At 51.8% G+C, this 15,888-nt stretch overlaps 6 protein-coding genes and 2 non-coding genes across 8 annotated transcripts; 5 read left to right on the top strand and 3 right to left on the bottom strand.

Annotated features, from left to right (window-relative positions):
- Positions 1-251: 251 nt before the first annotated feature.
- On the top strand, positions 252-2,726 carry NCU04590 (hypothetical protein). Its single transcript, XM_953198.3, has 2 exons — positions 252-868; positions 1,259-2,726. The coding sequence occupies exons 1-2, from the start codon at positions 781-783 to the stop codon at positions 2,503-2,505; spliced, it is 1,335 nt and encodes a 444-aa protein (XP_958291.3). The 5' UTR covers positions 252-780; the 3' UTR covers positions 2,506-2,726.
- Positions 2,727-2,896: 170 nt separating this feature from the next.
- NCU04589 (heterokaryon incompatibility protein 6) lies at positions 2,897-5,320 on the top strand (the record flags this gene model as incomplete). Its single annotated transcript, XM_953197.2, has 1 exon — positions 2,897-5,320. The coding sequence occupies exon 1, from the start codon at positions 3,095-3,097 to the stop codon at positions 5,318-5,320; it is 2,226 nt and encodes a 741-aa protein (XP_958290.2). The 5' UTR covers positions 2,897-3,094.
- Positions 5,321-5,412: 92 nt separating this feature from the next.
- On the top strand, positions 5,413-5,528 carry NCU15618. The gene has a single exon (XR_897933.1). It is a non-coding gene; the product is annotated as a 5S ribosomal RNA (ribosomal RNA).
- A 225-nt stretch (positions 5,529-5,753) lies between these two features.
- NCU04588 (hypothetical protein) lies at positions 5,754-6,869 on the bottom strand. The gene is made up of 3 exons (XM_953196.3): positions 6,712-6,869; positions 6,095-6,594; positions 5,754-6,021 (listed from the first exon to the last, which is right to left on the bottom strand). The coding sequence occupies exons 1-3, from the start codon at positions 6,796-6,798 to the stop codon at positions 5,940-5,942; spliced, it is 669 nt and encodes a 222-aa protein (XP_958289.2). The 5' UTR covers positions 6,799-6,869; the 3' UTR covers positions 5,754-5,939.
- A 177-nt stretch (positions 6,870-7,046) lies between these two features.
- On the top strand, positions 7,047-10,316 carry NCU10155 (DNA polymerase epsilon subunit B). The gene is made up of 2 exons (XM_953195.3): positions 7,047-7,958; positions 8,018-10,316. Exons 1-2 carry the CDS (start codon positions 7,180-7,182, stop codon positions 9,792-9,794), a joined length of 2,556 nt encoding a protein of 851 aa, XP_958288.3. The 5' UTR covers positions 7,047-7,179; the 3' UTR covers positions 9,795-10,316.
- A 145-nt stretch (positions 10,317-10,461) lies between these two features.
- Positions 10,462-13,358, top strand: NCU10156 (hypothetical protein; the record flags this gene model as incomplete). The annotated part of the gene is made up of 3 exons (XM_011396474.1): positions 10,462-11,185; positions 11,651-12,694; positions 13,309-13,358. 3 exons carry the CDS (start codon positions 10,462-10,464, stop codon positions 13,356-13,358), a joined length of 1,818 nt encoding a protein of 605 aa, XP_011394776.1.
- A 398-nt stretch (positions 13,359-13,756) lies between these two features.
- On the bottom strand, positions 13,757-13,872 carry NCU15619. Its single transcript, XR_897934.1, has one exon. It is a non-coding gene; the product is annotated as a 5S ribosomal RNA (ribosomal RNA).
- Positions 13,873-14,762: 890 nt separating this feature from the next.
- On the bottom strand, positions 14,763-15,535 carry NCU04586 (hypothetical protein). The gene is made up of 3 exons (XM_953194.2): positions 15,342-15,535; positions 15,148-15,259; positions 14,763-15,058 (listed from the first exon to the last, which is right to left on the bottom strand). The coding sequence occupies exons 1-3, from the start codon at positions 15,492-15,494 to the stop codon at positions 15,000-15,002; spliced, it is 324 nt and encodes a 107-aa protein (XP_958287.1). The 5' UTR covers positions 15,495-15,535; the 3' UTR covers positions 14,763-14,999.
- Between the last annotated feature and the right edge of the window lie 353 nt (positions 15,536-15,888).

Below are 15,888 nucleotides of genomic sequence, written 5' to 3' on the forward strand. Positions count from 1 at the left end.
CATTGCAAACCTGGGCTGCGCGCTTGGGGTGTGAGGAAGATGAAGTTACCTAGTTTGTTTTGTTCGTGTCCAAGTTGTGAGGTGGGGGGGGGGGGGGGGGGGAATATCGGGGTTGTTCTGGGGTTCATGCGCGTGGGGCGGCCGCAGTGTCTGCAGTTGACATTCACGCACGCAATGCTAGATGAGGTGACTGTCAGTTAAACCATGCCGTTGGTCGCGACGGGCCGCAATGCCCTGTGACGCACCCTATTTTGAAACCAACTCGTAGTCAACGTTGGCGATGCGACAAGTGTTCTTTGTAGTGTATGTGTACAACGCACCTGGTAGCATCTTTTCCCCCCCTCCAGCTGAAATGACCGAGGCATGTTTTGCGATGGAGACGTCAAATTGATGGCCCCTACCATAGGCAGCTGAAGTGTGCAGGGAACAGCGGTCCATGATGCCACTTCGTTCATCCAAACCTCTCACTCTGAGAAAGCAGGACAGAGCAAGCAAATCAGACGACGCAATTGTCAAAGTGTCCAACTGAACTTGCGCGTGGAGCCGTCATCACCACTTCTGAACCTCAACACCACCAATCCATCATAGCCTTGCGATCCACGACCAAACCTTCTTGCTCAGCTGGCATTGCTTCATTTTCATTGTTAGATATCTTGTGCATTATTGTTACCGTTCAGCCACATTCGCTTCCATTTGTCAGACCGCACCCGACCAATTTGAGAGCCAATACTGTACGACAATCACATAGCCAGCCACACATAAACGTGACCGCATTTCATCATGGCAGGAGGGTTAATGAACTCGATACATGCCCCAAAGGCACATCAACCACCGCCATCCTCATCGCCGCCGCCATCCCATTCTCACCGTGAGTCTCCCTTGCTCAGAAGCTACATCAATGCCCTCTATCGCATCTCAGCCCCATCTCCAGTGCTCTTAGCCTGGCACGTACGGTCTTCAGCATCTGGCCAGGACACGACGGACACATCGGCTGTCAGGGGAATAATGGATGACTGTTCTGGGCATGGACGGAAAAGGCACTATGATGGTCGTTGAAGCTGTTCCAGCCACGGAGCATGCATGTTTTCAGGGGTCGCAAATATGAACTGCACGGGGTTGATGGCATATGTGGTATCTCAGACATGACATCACATACCGCATCAACCAGGGGCCTTTGCTCTCTCATGCCACGTGCCTCATGGCATCCGTTTAGTGGTCTTTTACCGCAATGCTTGTCCAGTAGCTGACCTCTCTCCAGATTCCCATCATGATGAAGGCGACTCTTTCCACGATGGACCAGGTCCAAAGTCCAAGAAGCACCGGCCACCACGCAAAAAGCAGCTCATGAAATACATTCCCAAGTCCGATCCCGAACCTCAGCAACAGTCACCACCACTCCCCTCTCCACCAGTCCTGGCAGCAGCACCCGTGAATCCTCCGTCTCCACCAAGGACCCAAGCATCCCCTCAACTGCAACCGCAGGCCGGGGCTCAACGAAAACCATCTGTGGTCGCCTCCAGTCCTCCACCTCCCATCACCACTACGTCCATCCCCATCAGGACCACCACCAGCAACACCTCCCCGACCCCCAAGTCCCCGGTCCGCGTTAGCCCCTCCGCCAAACACGAGCTGATCCGCTACACCAAGATCGTCCGCCGCCTCAAATGGAAGCTCCCCTTCCTGGCCTCCGGCTACGCCCTCGCGCTCAAGGGCCGCAACCCCAAGCATGGCGACGCCGTGATCAGCGGTGGCGTGCTCAACGAGGGGGAGATCATGTTCAAGCTTGATTTCTTCGAGTACTACATGCTCATCGAGCGCGCGCTGGTTCATTTGCTGGGGGTGTTTGGGATTACGGTTAGTGGGAACGGGATTCAGGGGGAGGGGTTGGCGGGGAGTCGGTTTAATCAGCACGGAGGAGGAGGGAGCCGGGAAGGCAGCCGTGGGGGAAGTCCTAAGGAGGGTTCACCTAATCGGGCTGCTGCTGCTGCAGGGGGGGCTGGGGCTGGGGCTGGGGGAGAGGGTGCTGCTGCTGCTGCTGCTGCTGCTGCTACTGATGCTGGAGGAAATGGGGGTGGAAAGTTTCAGCATCGGTATCACGCCCATGTTCTGGAAGCATTTGATTCCCCTGTTCACCCGCTGCATGATATCTTGGGCAAGGGCGAAGTGCGCAAGCAACTGCAGCGGGCAAAAGACTTGCGGAACCGATGGAAGACGGCCGACTCGGAGGCCGAGGAGAAGGAGCGGGTCAAGTTGACGGCCCCGTTGGAGAGTTATGACGTGGAAAAGATGCTCGAAACAATCTTCCAAGGGTTCGATGCGGCGTTCTTGATCGCCGAGTGGCATGTTCGGGACAAGGAGGGTGGTTTGGAGAAGGGTGCGCAGTCGTCGCTGAACTGGGCGGATGATGATGATGAGGATGGTGATGCGACCATGATGGACTGGGCGGCGCAGGAAGCGGATCAGTGGGAGTTCATGGTGGATGCTATGGATTGGGAAGCTGTCTGAGCAAACCTTTGCCCTTGATGACCTTTCACGGTTGTATTATGATGTGGTGATGGGAGCTAACGGGCAATATAGGACTACTAAGCTTTTTTGTATTAGTTTGGAAATATGACTAGCAATATCATATAACATTCAAGCAGGGCCGGATCTCGGTCTTGATAATGGTGATAGCTTTACCATCTTCCAACGAAGGAGCAGAAGACGCCTAGGCGCTTGAAATCCGCCAACAACTTTTTTTGCTATGAGTCGTTTGTTTGAATGCATCCCTGCACCCAAAATTCGAGCTTGAAATCTTACTACCTACGCATGGCAGTGGGCAACAAATGAGATGCCTCGCAGCGCGCTTATTGACTGCTATAAACCCTGTACTCCCCTCCTCGACCAGAAATCCTTCCGTTGTCGTCAACTTCCCTCGAACAACAACACCTACTCCGTCAAAGTTCTCACCACCTCAAAGCCTCCAATTTCTCAGCTTGTTGTTGTTCCCAACCATATGCCTTGCGATTAATATTCGACATCTCATCGAATATACTTACACATGGCACCACCGCCTATGCCCATGCCCTATTAAATCAAAAGAAGAAAAATCAACATGGCAACAATCGAAGAAGGTCAATTTAGCTATAACTCGGTGCCTCTTCCAGACGCCAGCACACACGTCCGTCTACTGGAGATTTGCCCGGCCTCTGATAATGAAGATGGGCTCTACTGCAAGTTATACGCCGCGCCCATTGCAGACTTGCCAAGCTACAGCGCTGTATCATATGCATGGGGCGATAACACCAAAACCCACAGCATCTGGATTGTGAACTACGACCGGGCACCAACATCGACGGAGGAAGGCTTGGACAAAGAGAATGGCCACACATGTCTTCTTCCCATCACATCTTCACTGGATACCTGTCTGCGTCAATTCCGTACGTACAAGGAACTCCGCTTGACGCCTCTTTGGATCGACCAAGTCTGTATCAATCAAGACGATGACGAAGAAAAGTCGTGTCAGATTCAGCTTATGAAGCAGATCTACTCATCTGCAAAGGAGGTGTACGTTTGGCTCGGCCTGGATGCTGATGGCTCTGACGAGGTGTTCCAAGCCTTCCGCCAGGTTGGCGAGTGCATGTGGGACTCTGACCTTTTCGGCAAGTACCGGGCTACAAAATGGTTTCCTGCCCCTCGCGCCATCTTTTATAACAGAATAGACACCCCTGAGGTCCAGGAATTGCTTCAGAAAGTCGTACCGATAGTTGTCCCACTGTTGCGGGAGAAGAAGTTCCTGGCTTGGTACAAGAGGAACTGGTTTTCACGGATATGGACCATCCAAGAGTTTTGTCTCAATCAGTACACCTTCTTTGTGTGTGGTGACAGAGCGGTCCTTGATGAGGTTGTGCTCCTGGTATGGGAAGTATTCCTCATTCTTCCCGACTTCCACCACGACACAAGATTCCGGAACGCCTTCAAAGACCATCCCGAGATCCTTTCGTTAGTGGATTCGGTACCAGCAACCCTACTCCCACCCCCGATGCAGCATCTGTTTGAAACAAAAGGGTCGTTGAAGCGTGGGAAATGCACCTCCTTACGAGAACTACTCGTACAGGTGTCAACGCGGCTTGATCTCGGCGACCACCGCGTCGATATTCTCTCTTCAAAATATCGGGACAGAGTTTATGGGCTGCTTGGTCTAGCGGCCGATGCCGAAGAGCTTGACATTCGGCCGGATTACAGCAAGTCCACCACCACCGCCGAGGTACTCACACAGACAGCGCGGAGTATCATCAAGACGGAAGGCACCGTTTCCATTCTCCGTTTTTCACAATTTCCAAAACACAACGTCGAGGATCCTGACGAAGTCGGCTACTGCCTACCCGAGCAACTTCCGTCATGGGTCCCAGACTGGGCGAACGGAACACAATACAGCTACCAGTTCCTCGACAACGTATTCTCAGCCTGTGGCAGATTTTCATCAACAGCCGACCTCATCCCCACCTCCTCTCCGTCCATTCTCGGCCTCTGGGGCCTGGTAGTCGACAAGATCGAGGCCGTGGGCTTGCCATGGCGTGCAGACTGGGGTCTGAAAGCCTACCACCGCTACATCCTCCAGTACTTTGCCATTGTCAAAGACATGAAGCGTCGCTCAGCAGAAAAGAATTCTTTTTCTAGCGACGATGATGACGACATATTATACCCCAGCCCCTCAAGACGCAATCAAGCATTATGGCGCCTGGCACTCGGCGACTGCTACGTGAACGGCCCGCAAAAACGAGGAAGGGCAACGGCCGATGACGTTGTCCCAGTTTTTATGAAGTTAATCGACCACTGCAACTTTTGCTGTTCCGTGGACGAGAAACTACAACAGCAGCAGCAGCAAAGCAAAACCGGTAGCGGCAACAACAACAACAACAACAACAACAACGACAATAACAACAACGTCGTACCATCACCCCCCGAACTCGACCAGGAAACCCTCGATTTCATGGTCGATCGCTGGGACGAGCTCCAGTCCAAAGGATCATACCTGAATAACATGATGCACATGGACGGAAAACGTCCGTATCTCACTGCTCAGAAGGGGTACCTGGGCATGGCGCCCAAGCACGCGCAGCCCGGTGATGTGGTGGTCCTGCTGTGTGGGGATACCATACCGTATGTGCTCAGACCAACAGGACATGAAGAGGACGGCGGCGACGACGACGATCATAACAGTACATCTAGTAGTAGTAACACGTACACTTTTGTGGGCGAGGCTTATTGTGATGGGATCATGGATGGGGAGTTGGAGGGCAGGTTGGAGAGGGAGAGGCACGAGTTTTTCCTTGTATGAGTCGGTAGGTCGCGGCCGGTACATTTCTCTAGAGGTAGGAATGCACCCGAATCAAGGTTATAGGCAAGATGAAATCCCCTCAATAAACACATACGACCATACCCACTGGAAAACTCGGGATCCCGTCCGCTCTCCCATAGATAAGCCAGTGAGGGCCAGACTAGTAGTTGGGTCGGTGACGACCAGCGAATCCCTGGTGTTGTATGTTTTTTTTCTTTTCTTTTTTTTTTCTCCCTCTCTATTCTCATCTTTATCCTGTTCACTTTCACTTTGAATCACGTTCTTCTTTTGGTTCTTTCTTCTCTCTCGGATCTTGTATCCCACCTCAGGCAGTAGTCGAGCTTCCACTTACATATACAAAACGGATCAGTCAGCGTTGAAATGCTTCGTCGCTCACATCCTTTCAGTCCTTCACTGTTTGATTAGGACATATGTCAGATCTCCCAGTAAATTGTTTGAAAATTTAGGACATTACTCATTGACGAATCGAACCCCAAGACGTACGTCTCCCCTTTATTTTGGACAACAGCATGAAGTGTAGCGACACATCAAACGGACCGCTCACCTATTGTACATCCGCTCTCACCACCCACATCCTTCAAACCCCAAACATCTCCTCTCAAGCTTTCTGCTTCTCTTTCGCCTCCTCCTCCTTGAACCTCGCAACCAACCTCTCCATCAAAAACGGACTTAGTCCCAAGCTGTAACCAATCCCAACAGTTAGCAACCACGTCAACCCACCTCACCTCACCTCACCAAAGTAAAAATACTCACATGCCCTGATTCGTAACAACCCGATAAGTCCCACTCCCCTGGAACGTCCCCTCGATCATCTTTCCCTGCCCATCCACCTCCACGCTCCCAAAGATATCCTCGGGCCACGCAATCCTTCCGAAATCCACTGGCGTCCTCTCATCACTCAAGTGCACCCATCCTCCCCTGCCCGCGCCTCCCGCGCCTCCCTCCGCTGACGCCCCGCCGGCGCCCGTGTCGCTGCCCTTTTTGCCTACCTTTCTCGAGCCAGGACGAGGAAGGAAGGAGAAACCGGCTGGGGAAGCAAAGGCTTGGGCTTGTGATTGAAGACCGGGGTCGGAGTAGGCGTGTTCGGCGAGGACGGAGTTGAGGATGGAAAGAAAGTGGGGGTTGGTGGTGAAGGACTGGGGAGTTGGGGGTAGGGCGGTGGTGGTGCCGATGGAGAGGGTGGGTGGGGGAGGGGTCGTGGGGAGGAGGGAGAGGATGTAGCTTTTTGGGTCGTTTGGGTGGGGAAAGACTTTCTGTGGTGATGGGTGTTAGTATGGTGTTTGAGTTGTTGTGTGGTGATGTGGTGAGGATGGGGGTTGTGGTGTAAGTGCGGGTGGGGTTGTTGGTGGAGAGGTGGATGGATGACTTGCAATGTTTGGGTTGGACGGCAAGGTCGTGAATGACCTGACTGCGCTTCGTAGCGTAGGAACTACACGAAATCTTGTAGTAAGCATCATGACTGGCTGTATTGAATCTGATATCGAGAATGAAAAGGTTGGTGATGGCGTCAAAAGTTAGTTGATGTCACTCTGGTGCTGTTCGTGCGTCTACTTGTAGCGTAGGTACCTGCTGTAGGTACCTCTCTAGCGCTGCCGGCGGCAACCAGGGTAGGTGGCCCTTGATGCCCCTGTTTCTGACATTGTGGAGCCCGTATTGGCTGAAATCTGGGGTGAGCCCCACTAGAACGCGTCTGGTCCCCTGCTTCGTTTCTCAATTTACGCGTCTTCCAGACAGTGACAATGACGGATATCACCACCACGAACAGACTGGTAGACGGCCAATTGTAACCGACTATACTAAATTGCAAGTTTAGTCGAGCTATCCAGACCACAGACACAATGATCGTTCAAAGTCCCCGCCAAAAGCGGACGAAAACCGGCCAGACAAACGCCCAAGACAGACCATCTCGACCGCAGCCACAAGCAGCAGCCGCCGCCGGCTTCTTTGCGCCCAAGACCCCAGCGGGCCCATCCAACCCGATACCCTCGTCCTCGCCCGCCTTCGCTACTCCAGTACATCCACTGAAGCCGTTCCAACCCCCAGTCCTCACAAAAGCCGCAATCCTGCCCATCATCCTTCCGCCGGCGACACTACGACCGCTCGCCTTCCGAACGTTTACCAAGAAACACAGCCTAACACTTACATCAACTGCCCTACAAGAGCTCGCAACCTTTATCGGTAGACACTGTGGCTCAGGATGGAGGGAAGAAGGCCTGGCCGAAAAGGTGCTAGAAGAGGTAGCAAGGAGTTGGAAGAACCGCAATGGCGGCGTCATCGTGGAAGGCAACAGCCCCGAGCTCAAGGACATTCTCAAGACCCTCGAGGGAAACATGAGCGGAGGAAAGATCCTGACCGGGCCACGAAGCTTGAGCAGACAAAACAGTCTCTTGCTAGAGCCCGACCAAGACGAACAACATGCGCATAGTCGACTCGGACTTCGGCCCGTGCCATCATTAACCCGGGAGGACAGCAACGCCAGCTTTGGCATGTCTGGGTTGGAGTTCACAGAAGAGCCGGAAGACGATTCGGTGAGAGATGTTAGGAGGTGGCTGAAGGTTATACATGCTTTCGATCAACCACGGTTGATGTATAATGTTGGAAAGAAGCATTTTGAGAGGTATGGTCCCTTATTATTTATTACCCTCTTTACATAGGTTACACAGCTAACCTTTGTAGGGATCCTTCCAAACCCTCCCTACTACCAGCCGCCTCTCACAAAACCGATGCCTTCCGCAACCGCTACAACGTTATTCATCAGCGCATCCTTCGCAACGAAGCCTTTCAATCCTCCTCCGTCCAAGGCTCCAGCTTGCGCCAACGAACCAACGCCAACGGCCTCTCCTCCCACAAGATTACCCCAATCGCCAACCTGCTCGGCCGCCATGGCAGCAACCACATGCTGCTGGGCATGCTTGTTGTCCTTCCCACTGGCTCTCTTGCCATCAGCGACCTGACGGGCACCATTACTCTCGACCTCTCTCACGCTGTCGCCATCCCTGAAGATTCTGCCTGGTTTACGCCGGGAATGATTGTTCTCATCGACGGCGTCTACGAAGAGGAGGAGGAAACCATGACCATGGGCAACGGTCTCAGTGGTAGCAGCGGTGTGGGCGGTACCATCGGCGGCCGGTTCCAAGGTTTCTTCATCGGCCAGCCACCATGCGAAAAGCGCCGCGTTACGCTCGGGGTTAGTGGGCCCGACGGCACCGGCGCTGATCATACCATTGGCGGCGGATTCGGCTGGATCGACTTCCTGGGCGTAGGTAGCGAGAGGGCAGTCGGGTCCAAAATGCGCAAGTTGGAGCACAGAATTCTTCGGCAACCAGCGCTGTTGGAGGATGGCAGGCCGTCGAGGGGTAGGGCAGTGATTATTGGCGAACTAAACCTAGATCAGCCGAGGAGTTTGCAGGCACTGAGAAAAATCTTGGGTCTCTATGCTAGTGATCCTGAAGGGTGTACACCCATGACGTTTGTGCTGGCGGGTAACTTCACGCAGCATGCTGTCATGGCGAGGGGCGGGAGTGGGGGGAGTATTGAGTACAAGGAGTTTTTCGATGCGTTGGCATCGACACTGGCGGATTTCCCTAGTCTGCTCACGACGGCTACCTTTGTTTTTGTGCCAGGTGACAACGACGGGTGGGTGTCTGCCTTCTCAGGTGGTGCGGCAACTCCTTTGCCGAGGAAACCCGTCCCAGATCTGTTTACTTCCCGCATCAGGAGGGTATTCGCAGCAGCGAATGCTGAAGCCGGGCTAGCCAACCCTGGCAAAGAAACAGAAAAGGATGCAGGCAAGAGGAGAGGCGGCGAAGCTGTCTGGACAACCAACCCAAGTAGGATAACCCTTTTCGGGCCTAGTCACGAAATGGTTCTTTTCCGAGATGACATCTCCGCCCGGTTACGACGAGCTTCTGTCCGTCTTAAGAACACGAGCAAAGCCTCCGTCGAGCCGGAACCCCCAACCAATGGTAACGACGACTCGGCAATGGATAACCAATGTCCACCCTCCTCCCTCCCCGACGCCCCCGATGCTGACGACGAAGACATGGCCGACACAACCATGACCGACGCCATGGATGTCGATTCTGCCCCTGCCCCTAACCAAAAGACTACCATGCCTCCTCCATCTTCCATACCCTACGACGTCCTCGCCGCCCGCAAGCTAGTGAAAACCATTCTCGACCAAGGCTATCTCGCTCCTTTCCGGCAAGCTATCCGCCCGGTACATTGGGACTATACTTCCGCCATGTACCTCTACCCGCTGCCGACGGCCATGGTACTGGTGGATACTACCGCTCCGCCGTTTTGCGTGACGTATGAGGGGTGCCACGTGATGAATCCGGGGAGCATATTAGTGCCGGGGAGGAAGGGGGCGGCACGGTGGGTTGAGTATGAGTTACCGGGAGTGGGAGGGACGGGGACGGGTGGAGGGAGGGTTAGGGAGTGTACATTCTGAGTTTTGCACATTTCGAGTGAAATGTTTGATTGTCTGGAGAAAAATCTGCCTTGAGCTTATTACGAGGCTGTGCTGGGAGATCTTGCTCTTGAATCGGTCTTGGGGCTGGGACTATTGGCTCTGTAAAGCTGATCGGGGAAAAGGGTAACTCGTATTGCTGGGCGGACGCTACGGTGGCAGGGCACAATCGAACCTCGAACACGGTGGGCATCTCAGGCGCCATCAATTTCTTTCCGTCGATTTCACGCCTCGCTCCCTGTTGTGCAGCACCTGCACGTCATGGCTGTACTCCCCTTTACAATGCATGAAGAGGAAAACAGGCTTCAGCCTGCTTATCTATAACGGAGACCATATCACCGGAGATTAGATCGGCTTAGCGCAACGCCCCAGCCTTCCTGTCAGCAGCATACCTTGTTGCATGCTTCAAGAGCATCAGGGACCACGTTGAACGGTGATTGGTTTATCAATTCAAGTTAAAATGGTACCTGCCTCCGCGACATGAATGTGTTGTTTCTGGTCTTCGTGGTGTGGTTTACTCTTCTCTCTTTCTCTTCTCCCTTTGGCTTTTCCATGTTGATGACTCTACTGAACAGTCAAGCAAGGCATAGGACGACAGCTTCCAACACGACGCCTGCCGATATCTTACAGCGTCTGCTACACGGAGGTCATGAACAGGGATTTGCACGATTCGGATGATGACTGTCAGCAGACGCTTGGCCAGATCGCTCGGCATCATGGCCGATCAATCGTCGAGATGCTTGTGCAGATACAGAACGCCAAAACGGAGGAATGGAAGCCAACGAAATTTCTCCAGCCGCTGGAGGTCCTCCAACTCATCGACTGCCCTCCCAGCAACACGGCCCCCAGAAGCAACTTTGCTGGAACGAAAGAACCGCTCCACAGCGATACAGTCACCGTTCCAAAGCTACTGGTGGATATCAAAGTACAGCGGGGATTTCCACGGATTTCAAGCGGGCAGGAATTTCCGGCCCAGCACGATAGCAGCTTCATGAACCGCTGTCACCTTAACGTCCTCGACGGTCAGACCAAGTACATTGCCGTGTCCTATACGTGGGATCCACCAGATGGGCACGATAACACCTCCGGTCGATATTGGATAGCAAAGAGGGCTGGGAATGGCTTCAAACAGTCGCCGATTCGCAATAGTCTCCTCGACCGTGTCACCCACTACATGCGAGCACTATGTGTCGAACACCTTTGGATCGATCAACATTGCATTGTCCAGACCACAACGTGCACAATGAGTCGCTGCGCTCATGACGACTGCAACGAAAAGCGAGAGGCAGTGCATGCTATGGACCTCGTCTTTACATCCAGCGAATATCCCACAGCCTTCCTTTCACAATCTATTGATACATGGTGGGACCTGCGTTTGTTGCATGGTCTTTTCCGGCATTTGGGTTTCATCTATTACAGCTCAGATCGCTCCGGCCTTAGTCTACGAACCCGTGGGATTCGACATGCTAAGGATACGCTGAAGCTCGTGCACCGTCTCATCTGTGACCCTTGGTGGGCGAGAGCATGGCCATTTCAGGAGAGACATGTGACAAACTCAAGGCTGCGGCTGCTATTGCGACACCCCCCTCACCTCGAGAAGCGAAAGCAGGCACTGTTTCCAGAGAATCAAGTTCCAGGAGAGATCAGCATTCGAGCCAGTGAATTTCTTACCCAAGCTAATTTGTTGTGCCGTGCGCTGGTCAGGCATATTTCCAACGAACTACTTCTTGAAGAGAAAAAAATGATACGCCAAGTCTTTCAAGCTGTCGTTCACGACGGGCCATGGCTCGGATCACGTCCAATAATACCCCCTCTTGTTGACACAGTTATATCAAAAGACGTAGCAAAGCACTGGGACCGTGTGGCTATTATAGGAAACTGCTGTCGATATCCCAAAAGACTAGAGCTTCAGTACCTGCAGCAGATGGGTAGAAGCCTTGGTCTCTCCATCCTAGCCCTCGTTCTTTTGAATGGAGAGGTGCTCGACAATCGCGAAAAACAAGACCAACGAAAAATAGCCGACATGACAGTCTCCCAATTTCTAGCCTCTCAGGTCTGCAGGAACGGATACTATGCCAGCCGATGTGGCTTTATCGACGTTACGCTTACCATGACGGGGATTCGAACTAGAGGACACCTGTGGAAGTTAGGCGAGGTTATCGACGCCTCCGAAGGTTTGGTCGACGACGACGCCGCCGCTGTTAATTGCAAACCGAAGTCTTTCAAAAATTGGCCAATAGATAACAGTACGGCTGCGAACGAGTATCGCTGCTGGTGGAGAGAAGCACGATGTCGAAAACTGATCGCAATACTCGAAGCTTCTGGTTACAGCAACCTAGCAGAGAACCTTCGACAGCTTTTCAAACACCCCATAACTGACTGCTTATTCCGCCCGAACGATCACCAGACAAAAGACGGACAGAGTAGTACGCCGCCGCTCGCGACCCTCGAAGTGATTGATGCAATTGGGCGTGGGAAGAAGGTTAGAGTTGGACGTCTCTGGCACCCTGGACTTCTCTCGGAGCCATCATCTTATAGTGCTCTGTTTGTTTGGGAAGGAGACGAGCTCGACGATCTGGAAGACCACCAGGAAAACAAGACTCTCGTCCCAGCAATGGTGTTTACGGCCACTCGAGTGAGCGATTTCAGCTCCCCTTTCGATCCCATCGACGAGCATCCAAGACTTTCATCTGAAGAGGGGAAGTTCCACCGACATCTGTCGTTGGAGGTGGAAATAGAAAACCTAGGTGCCAAGAAGGTCGTCTTTAGCAAGAAAACTGGAAACCTACCATCGCTAAAGACCAAGCGATGGCTCAGCGGTCTGCATTTTCCCCCCGAAATCTGCATGCGTCCATCGCGTCTAGTGGTTTTTCCCTGGCTCCGTGAGTTGGCGGCCATTGGAGGAGGCCGTCGTAGTGAAAAAGGTCCCCTCCTTGCTTCCCCGCGTCCGAGCCGAACAAAGATATATGGTGAAATAGCTTCTCAGTTGTACGGATGGGATAACCCTACTATATGTGAACGTAGAGGAAGCCGGTAGGTAGCGGTCTCTCCACAACCTTTATTAATTAGAAGCAACTCATTTTTAGCTCATTGTTTTTAAGAAGTCCAACATAGGTACACAGAATCAGTGACTTTTCACTTTTATCGTTTAGATTGTTGGATAATTGCTGTTTTTATAGGTAGGTAGGTTGGTAGGTAGGTAGCTAGGGTGCCTATAATCCGTGTTCCTTTGCCCCCCCCCCCCCTTTTTCTTCCTTGTAGAACCGAGAAAGTGAGACGACAGACTTTCCATGGACCTAACCCTTTGCTACCGTTTGCAGTAGAGAAAACTCCTATAATGTCATCTACAGGCTGGGAGAAGTCGAAGACGTTTGGAAGCCCCTATTCCAAAATAGTAGCTTCTTTGCTACGGTCCTACCTGGAGCCAAGGGAGACTAACTCAAGAATAGGCAGCCTTTTGACGGGGTCGGTATAGCTGACCGTGGAATGAACCCAGATCTCTTTACTGCCGTCATAGAGGTCATGCGCTTCAGTACACTTTACTGAGGAGAAGTGTTACCTTACCCCCTTTTTTTTCCCTCTACAGGGTTGTAACATGCAACGTGAGATAGACGCAAGGTACAAAAAAAAAAAACATCTACCGTGTACACTAGTATCATACTGCCCATCGTACGTATCGACTGTACAGGTCTATATCATCGAGGACAAGATAATCCTGGGGGCATCTATCTTATCGTGAGACTGTTCTTTTTGTGTAAAACATGGGAGATGAGATCTGCTTGGAGGTAGGTGCCTACATCTTCACCTTACCCACATCCGGACATCTCAAGCTACTTTCATTCATCGCTGGATGGATGAATAGAAACCAAAAATGCATGAATGTGACGGAGGTACAAAAATAGAGAAAAAGAGAAAAAGAAAACCGAAAAAGAAAGGTAAAGAAAAACATACAACACCAGGGATTCGCTGGTCGTCACCGACCCAACTACTAGTCTAGCCCTCACTGGCTTATCTATGGGAGAGCGGACGGGATCCCGAGTTTTCCAGTGGGTATGGTCGTATGTATTTTTTTACTTCAAAAAATGCATTTGTGTAGTCCATTGACCTACCTGATAACGACGAATATCTGGTGCTTCACCCCTTCAGGCCCCTGAACCAGGTCACTCGTGTTCACAAACCGATTCAAGAGAAGATATGCAAACTTTGAGGTGCCATAATCCGATAGTGTATGTACGGGACTGACATCCATTCCCGTAAAGTAAAAACTAGGGAGGCGAGACCGCGAGATGACATGGGTTAAAAGGATTCGTCTTCCATCTAAATTGTATTGTAGTTCATGACTTAGAATGTATGGTAGATGCTCCGTAATATTGGAGATAGTCCCCTAGTGCTCGAAGTTGTTTGATGTGTCCTGGCTTGCTGCTAGTGATGCCAACTGGGGAAGAGGTAACCTCTTAGTTGTCCCGGATAGGATATCTCTCAAGTATTGGTAAACCTCGTCCTACGAAACGCCACCGAGCTGAGTCTTCAGCATAGACCAACAATCGGACTGGCTGCCGCGTCAGCCCACTAGTGAACCCGGATGAGCACACCCCAGACGTTACAAATATAATCTCTTGTGCCAGCAGCCCTCCTTGGAACTTCTCTGAGTTGAAGGCCATCGCTTGTGTGTTTATTTTGGCGGGCGATGTAATCGTCTCCGGGTATGAACGACATCACGGCCTTCAATGGCTTCGTTAGTTGGAAAGACATAGATATTCTCCTAGCTACCGTTTAAGCACGCGGTCTTAATATCTGTGGCAGAGTTCGCTGCTCTTGGTTCTCTCTAAGCGGGATAGAAATGTTCTCGAGGCTATGCATCAGGTTTCACTGAAAACAAAATTGATATCCTTCAAGGAAAAGACAGCGGGTGAACAATTGTACTTCTCAGAGAGAGAGTCGAGAGTACATGCTTGGGTATTTCACTTGGATTGCCAACCGATTTCTACCCGTCGAACGTCTCAATTTATGATGGCGTCAGTGGCGGTAGTGTATATCACCCCGTGATCCCACCCCACCAACGGAGCTCTCACATGTTGATAAGGTTGACGCCATTCTATGTTTCGTTATATCTGCTGTAGTCTATGATAATGGCCCTACAGTCCTCTTATTATGGACATCGAGCGCCATGTTGACACCGGAATTAGATCAAGGCCCATGCCAAATCTTTTCCAGGATCTTCCGAGCCTCTGCGTCATGTTGTGCGGCTATGGACAACAAAGAAAACAATCATGTTAGCTAAGCTGTTCAACTCCGTGAAGGAAATGAGATCGCAGTGACATGAACCGGTGCCTACCTTGCGTGAGCCGAGCAACGACTTCTTCGATGGTGAACTTTGCTTTTTTGGCCTTCGGCTTGGTCACCTTGTTGGGTTTGGAACCGGAGGATGGATTCGCGACGGAGTCATTCTTGTAAAGTAAGAGCGTTGGTTAGTTACATGTCAAGAGGTTTGTGATGGTTTTGGGTCTGGATCACAAAATGATTAGCTACCTTGGAAGCGATGGGGCCGCCATATACTTCGTTGCATAGCTTGCCAAGTTTCTCAAGTTCCTCGTTGACCTCGGCTAGCGTCAGCCCATTCTGTACAGTTGGGGGCGCTGCGAAGCACCTAGGAGCCCATTCTTCCGTGGGAGGATGCGTCATGTTTGCTAAGTGTGATGGCGGTTGTACTGAAAGATGAATTTGCATGGTAACAGAAACGAAACTGAGCTGGAGGATTGAAGGGCGAGAAGAGGGGAGAACATACAGTTTAAACGAAGACTCTCCTCGCTCCCCAGTCTTCTCCCCAGGCATGCTCGACAGTCCGCACCTTCCCAAGTTACATATTCTACGAATTTCAAGTTGCTACCAGTGAGAGGAAATGAAAGGAGCTTCCATGTCATCATCGTTTGCCCTGGTCCCCGTGATCACATAATGCTAGTGGGGTAAGTGTCCTAAGTACCCAAGATGCTGTGTCCAACTCTCGTCTATTCTTCTTCCTCTGGCTGATAAGGCAGGCAAGGGTTGAATCTTCAAAGGTATTCGAGATGATCACGAA

This window comes from Neurospora crassa, linkage group V (genome assembly GCF_000182925.2).
Source record: "Neurospora crassa OR74A linkage group V, whole genome shotgun sequence".
Taxonomy (NCBI): domain Eukaryota; kingdom Fungi; phylum Ascomycota; class Sordariomycetes; order Sordariales; family Sordariaceae; genus Neurospora; species Neurospora crassa.

Excerpts from the sequence above, each read along its gene's own strand:
- NCU04590 (XM_953198.3), top strand. The coding sequence starts at position 781 with ATGGCAGGAGGGTTAATGAACTCGATACATGCCCCAAAGGCACATCAA. Across the intron at positions 869-1,258 it reads GCCGCCATCCCATTCTCACC|ATTCCCATCATGATGAAGGC; the intron begins GTGAGTCTCCCT and ends ACCTCTCTCCAG.
- NCU04586 (XM_953194.2), bottom strand. The coding sequence starts at position 15,494 with ATGACGCATCCTCCCACGGAAGAATGGGCTCCTAGGTGCTTCGCAGCG. Across the intron at positions 15,260-15,341 it reads GCGGCCCCATCGCTTCCAAG|AATGACTCCGTCGCGAATCC; the intron begins GTAGCTAATCAT and ends TTACTTTACAAG. Across the intron at positions 15,059-15,147 it reads CGTTGCTCGGCTCACGCAAG|CCGCACAACATGACGCAGAG; the intron begins GTAGGCACCGGT and ends TGTTGTCCATAG.
- NCU04588 (XM_953196.3), bottom strand. The coding sequence starts at position 6,798 with ATGATGCTTACTACAAGATTTCGTGTAGTTCCTACGCTACGAAGCGCA. Across the intron at positions 6,595-6,711 it reads TGCCGTCCAACCCAAACATT|AAAGTCTTTCCCCACCCAAA; the intron begins GCAAGTCATCCA and ends CCATCACCACAG. Across the intron at positions 6,022-6,094 it reads GTTGTTACGAATCAGGGCAT|CTTGGGACTAAGTCCGTTTT; the intron begins GTGAGTATTTTT and ends GATTGGTTACAG.
- NCU10155 (XM_953195.3), top strand. The coding sequence starts at position 7,180 with ATGATCGTTCAAAGTCCCCGCCAAAAGCGGACGAAAACCGGCCAGACA. Across the intron at positions 7,959-8,017 it reads GGAAAGAAGCATTTTGAGAG|GGATCCTTCCAAACCCTCCC; the intron begins GTATGGTCCCTT and ends TAACCTTTGTAG.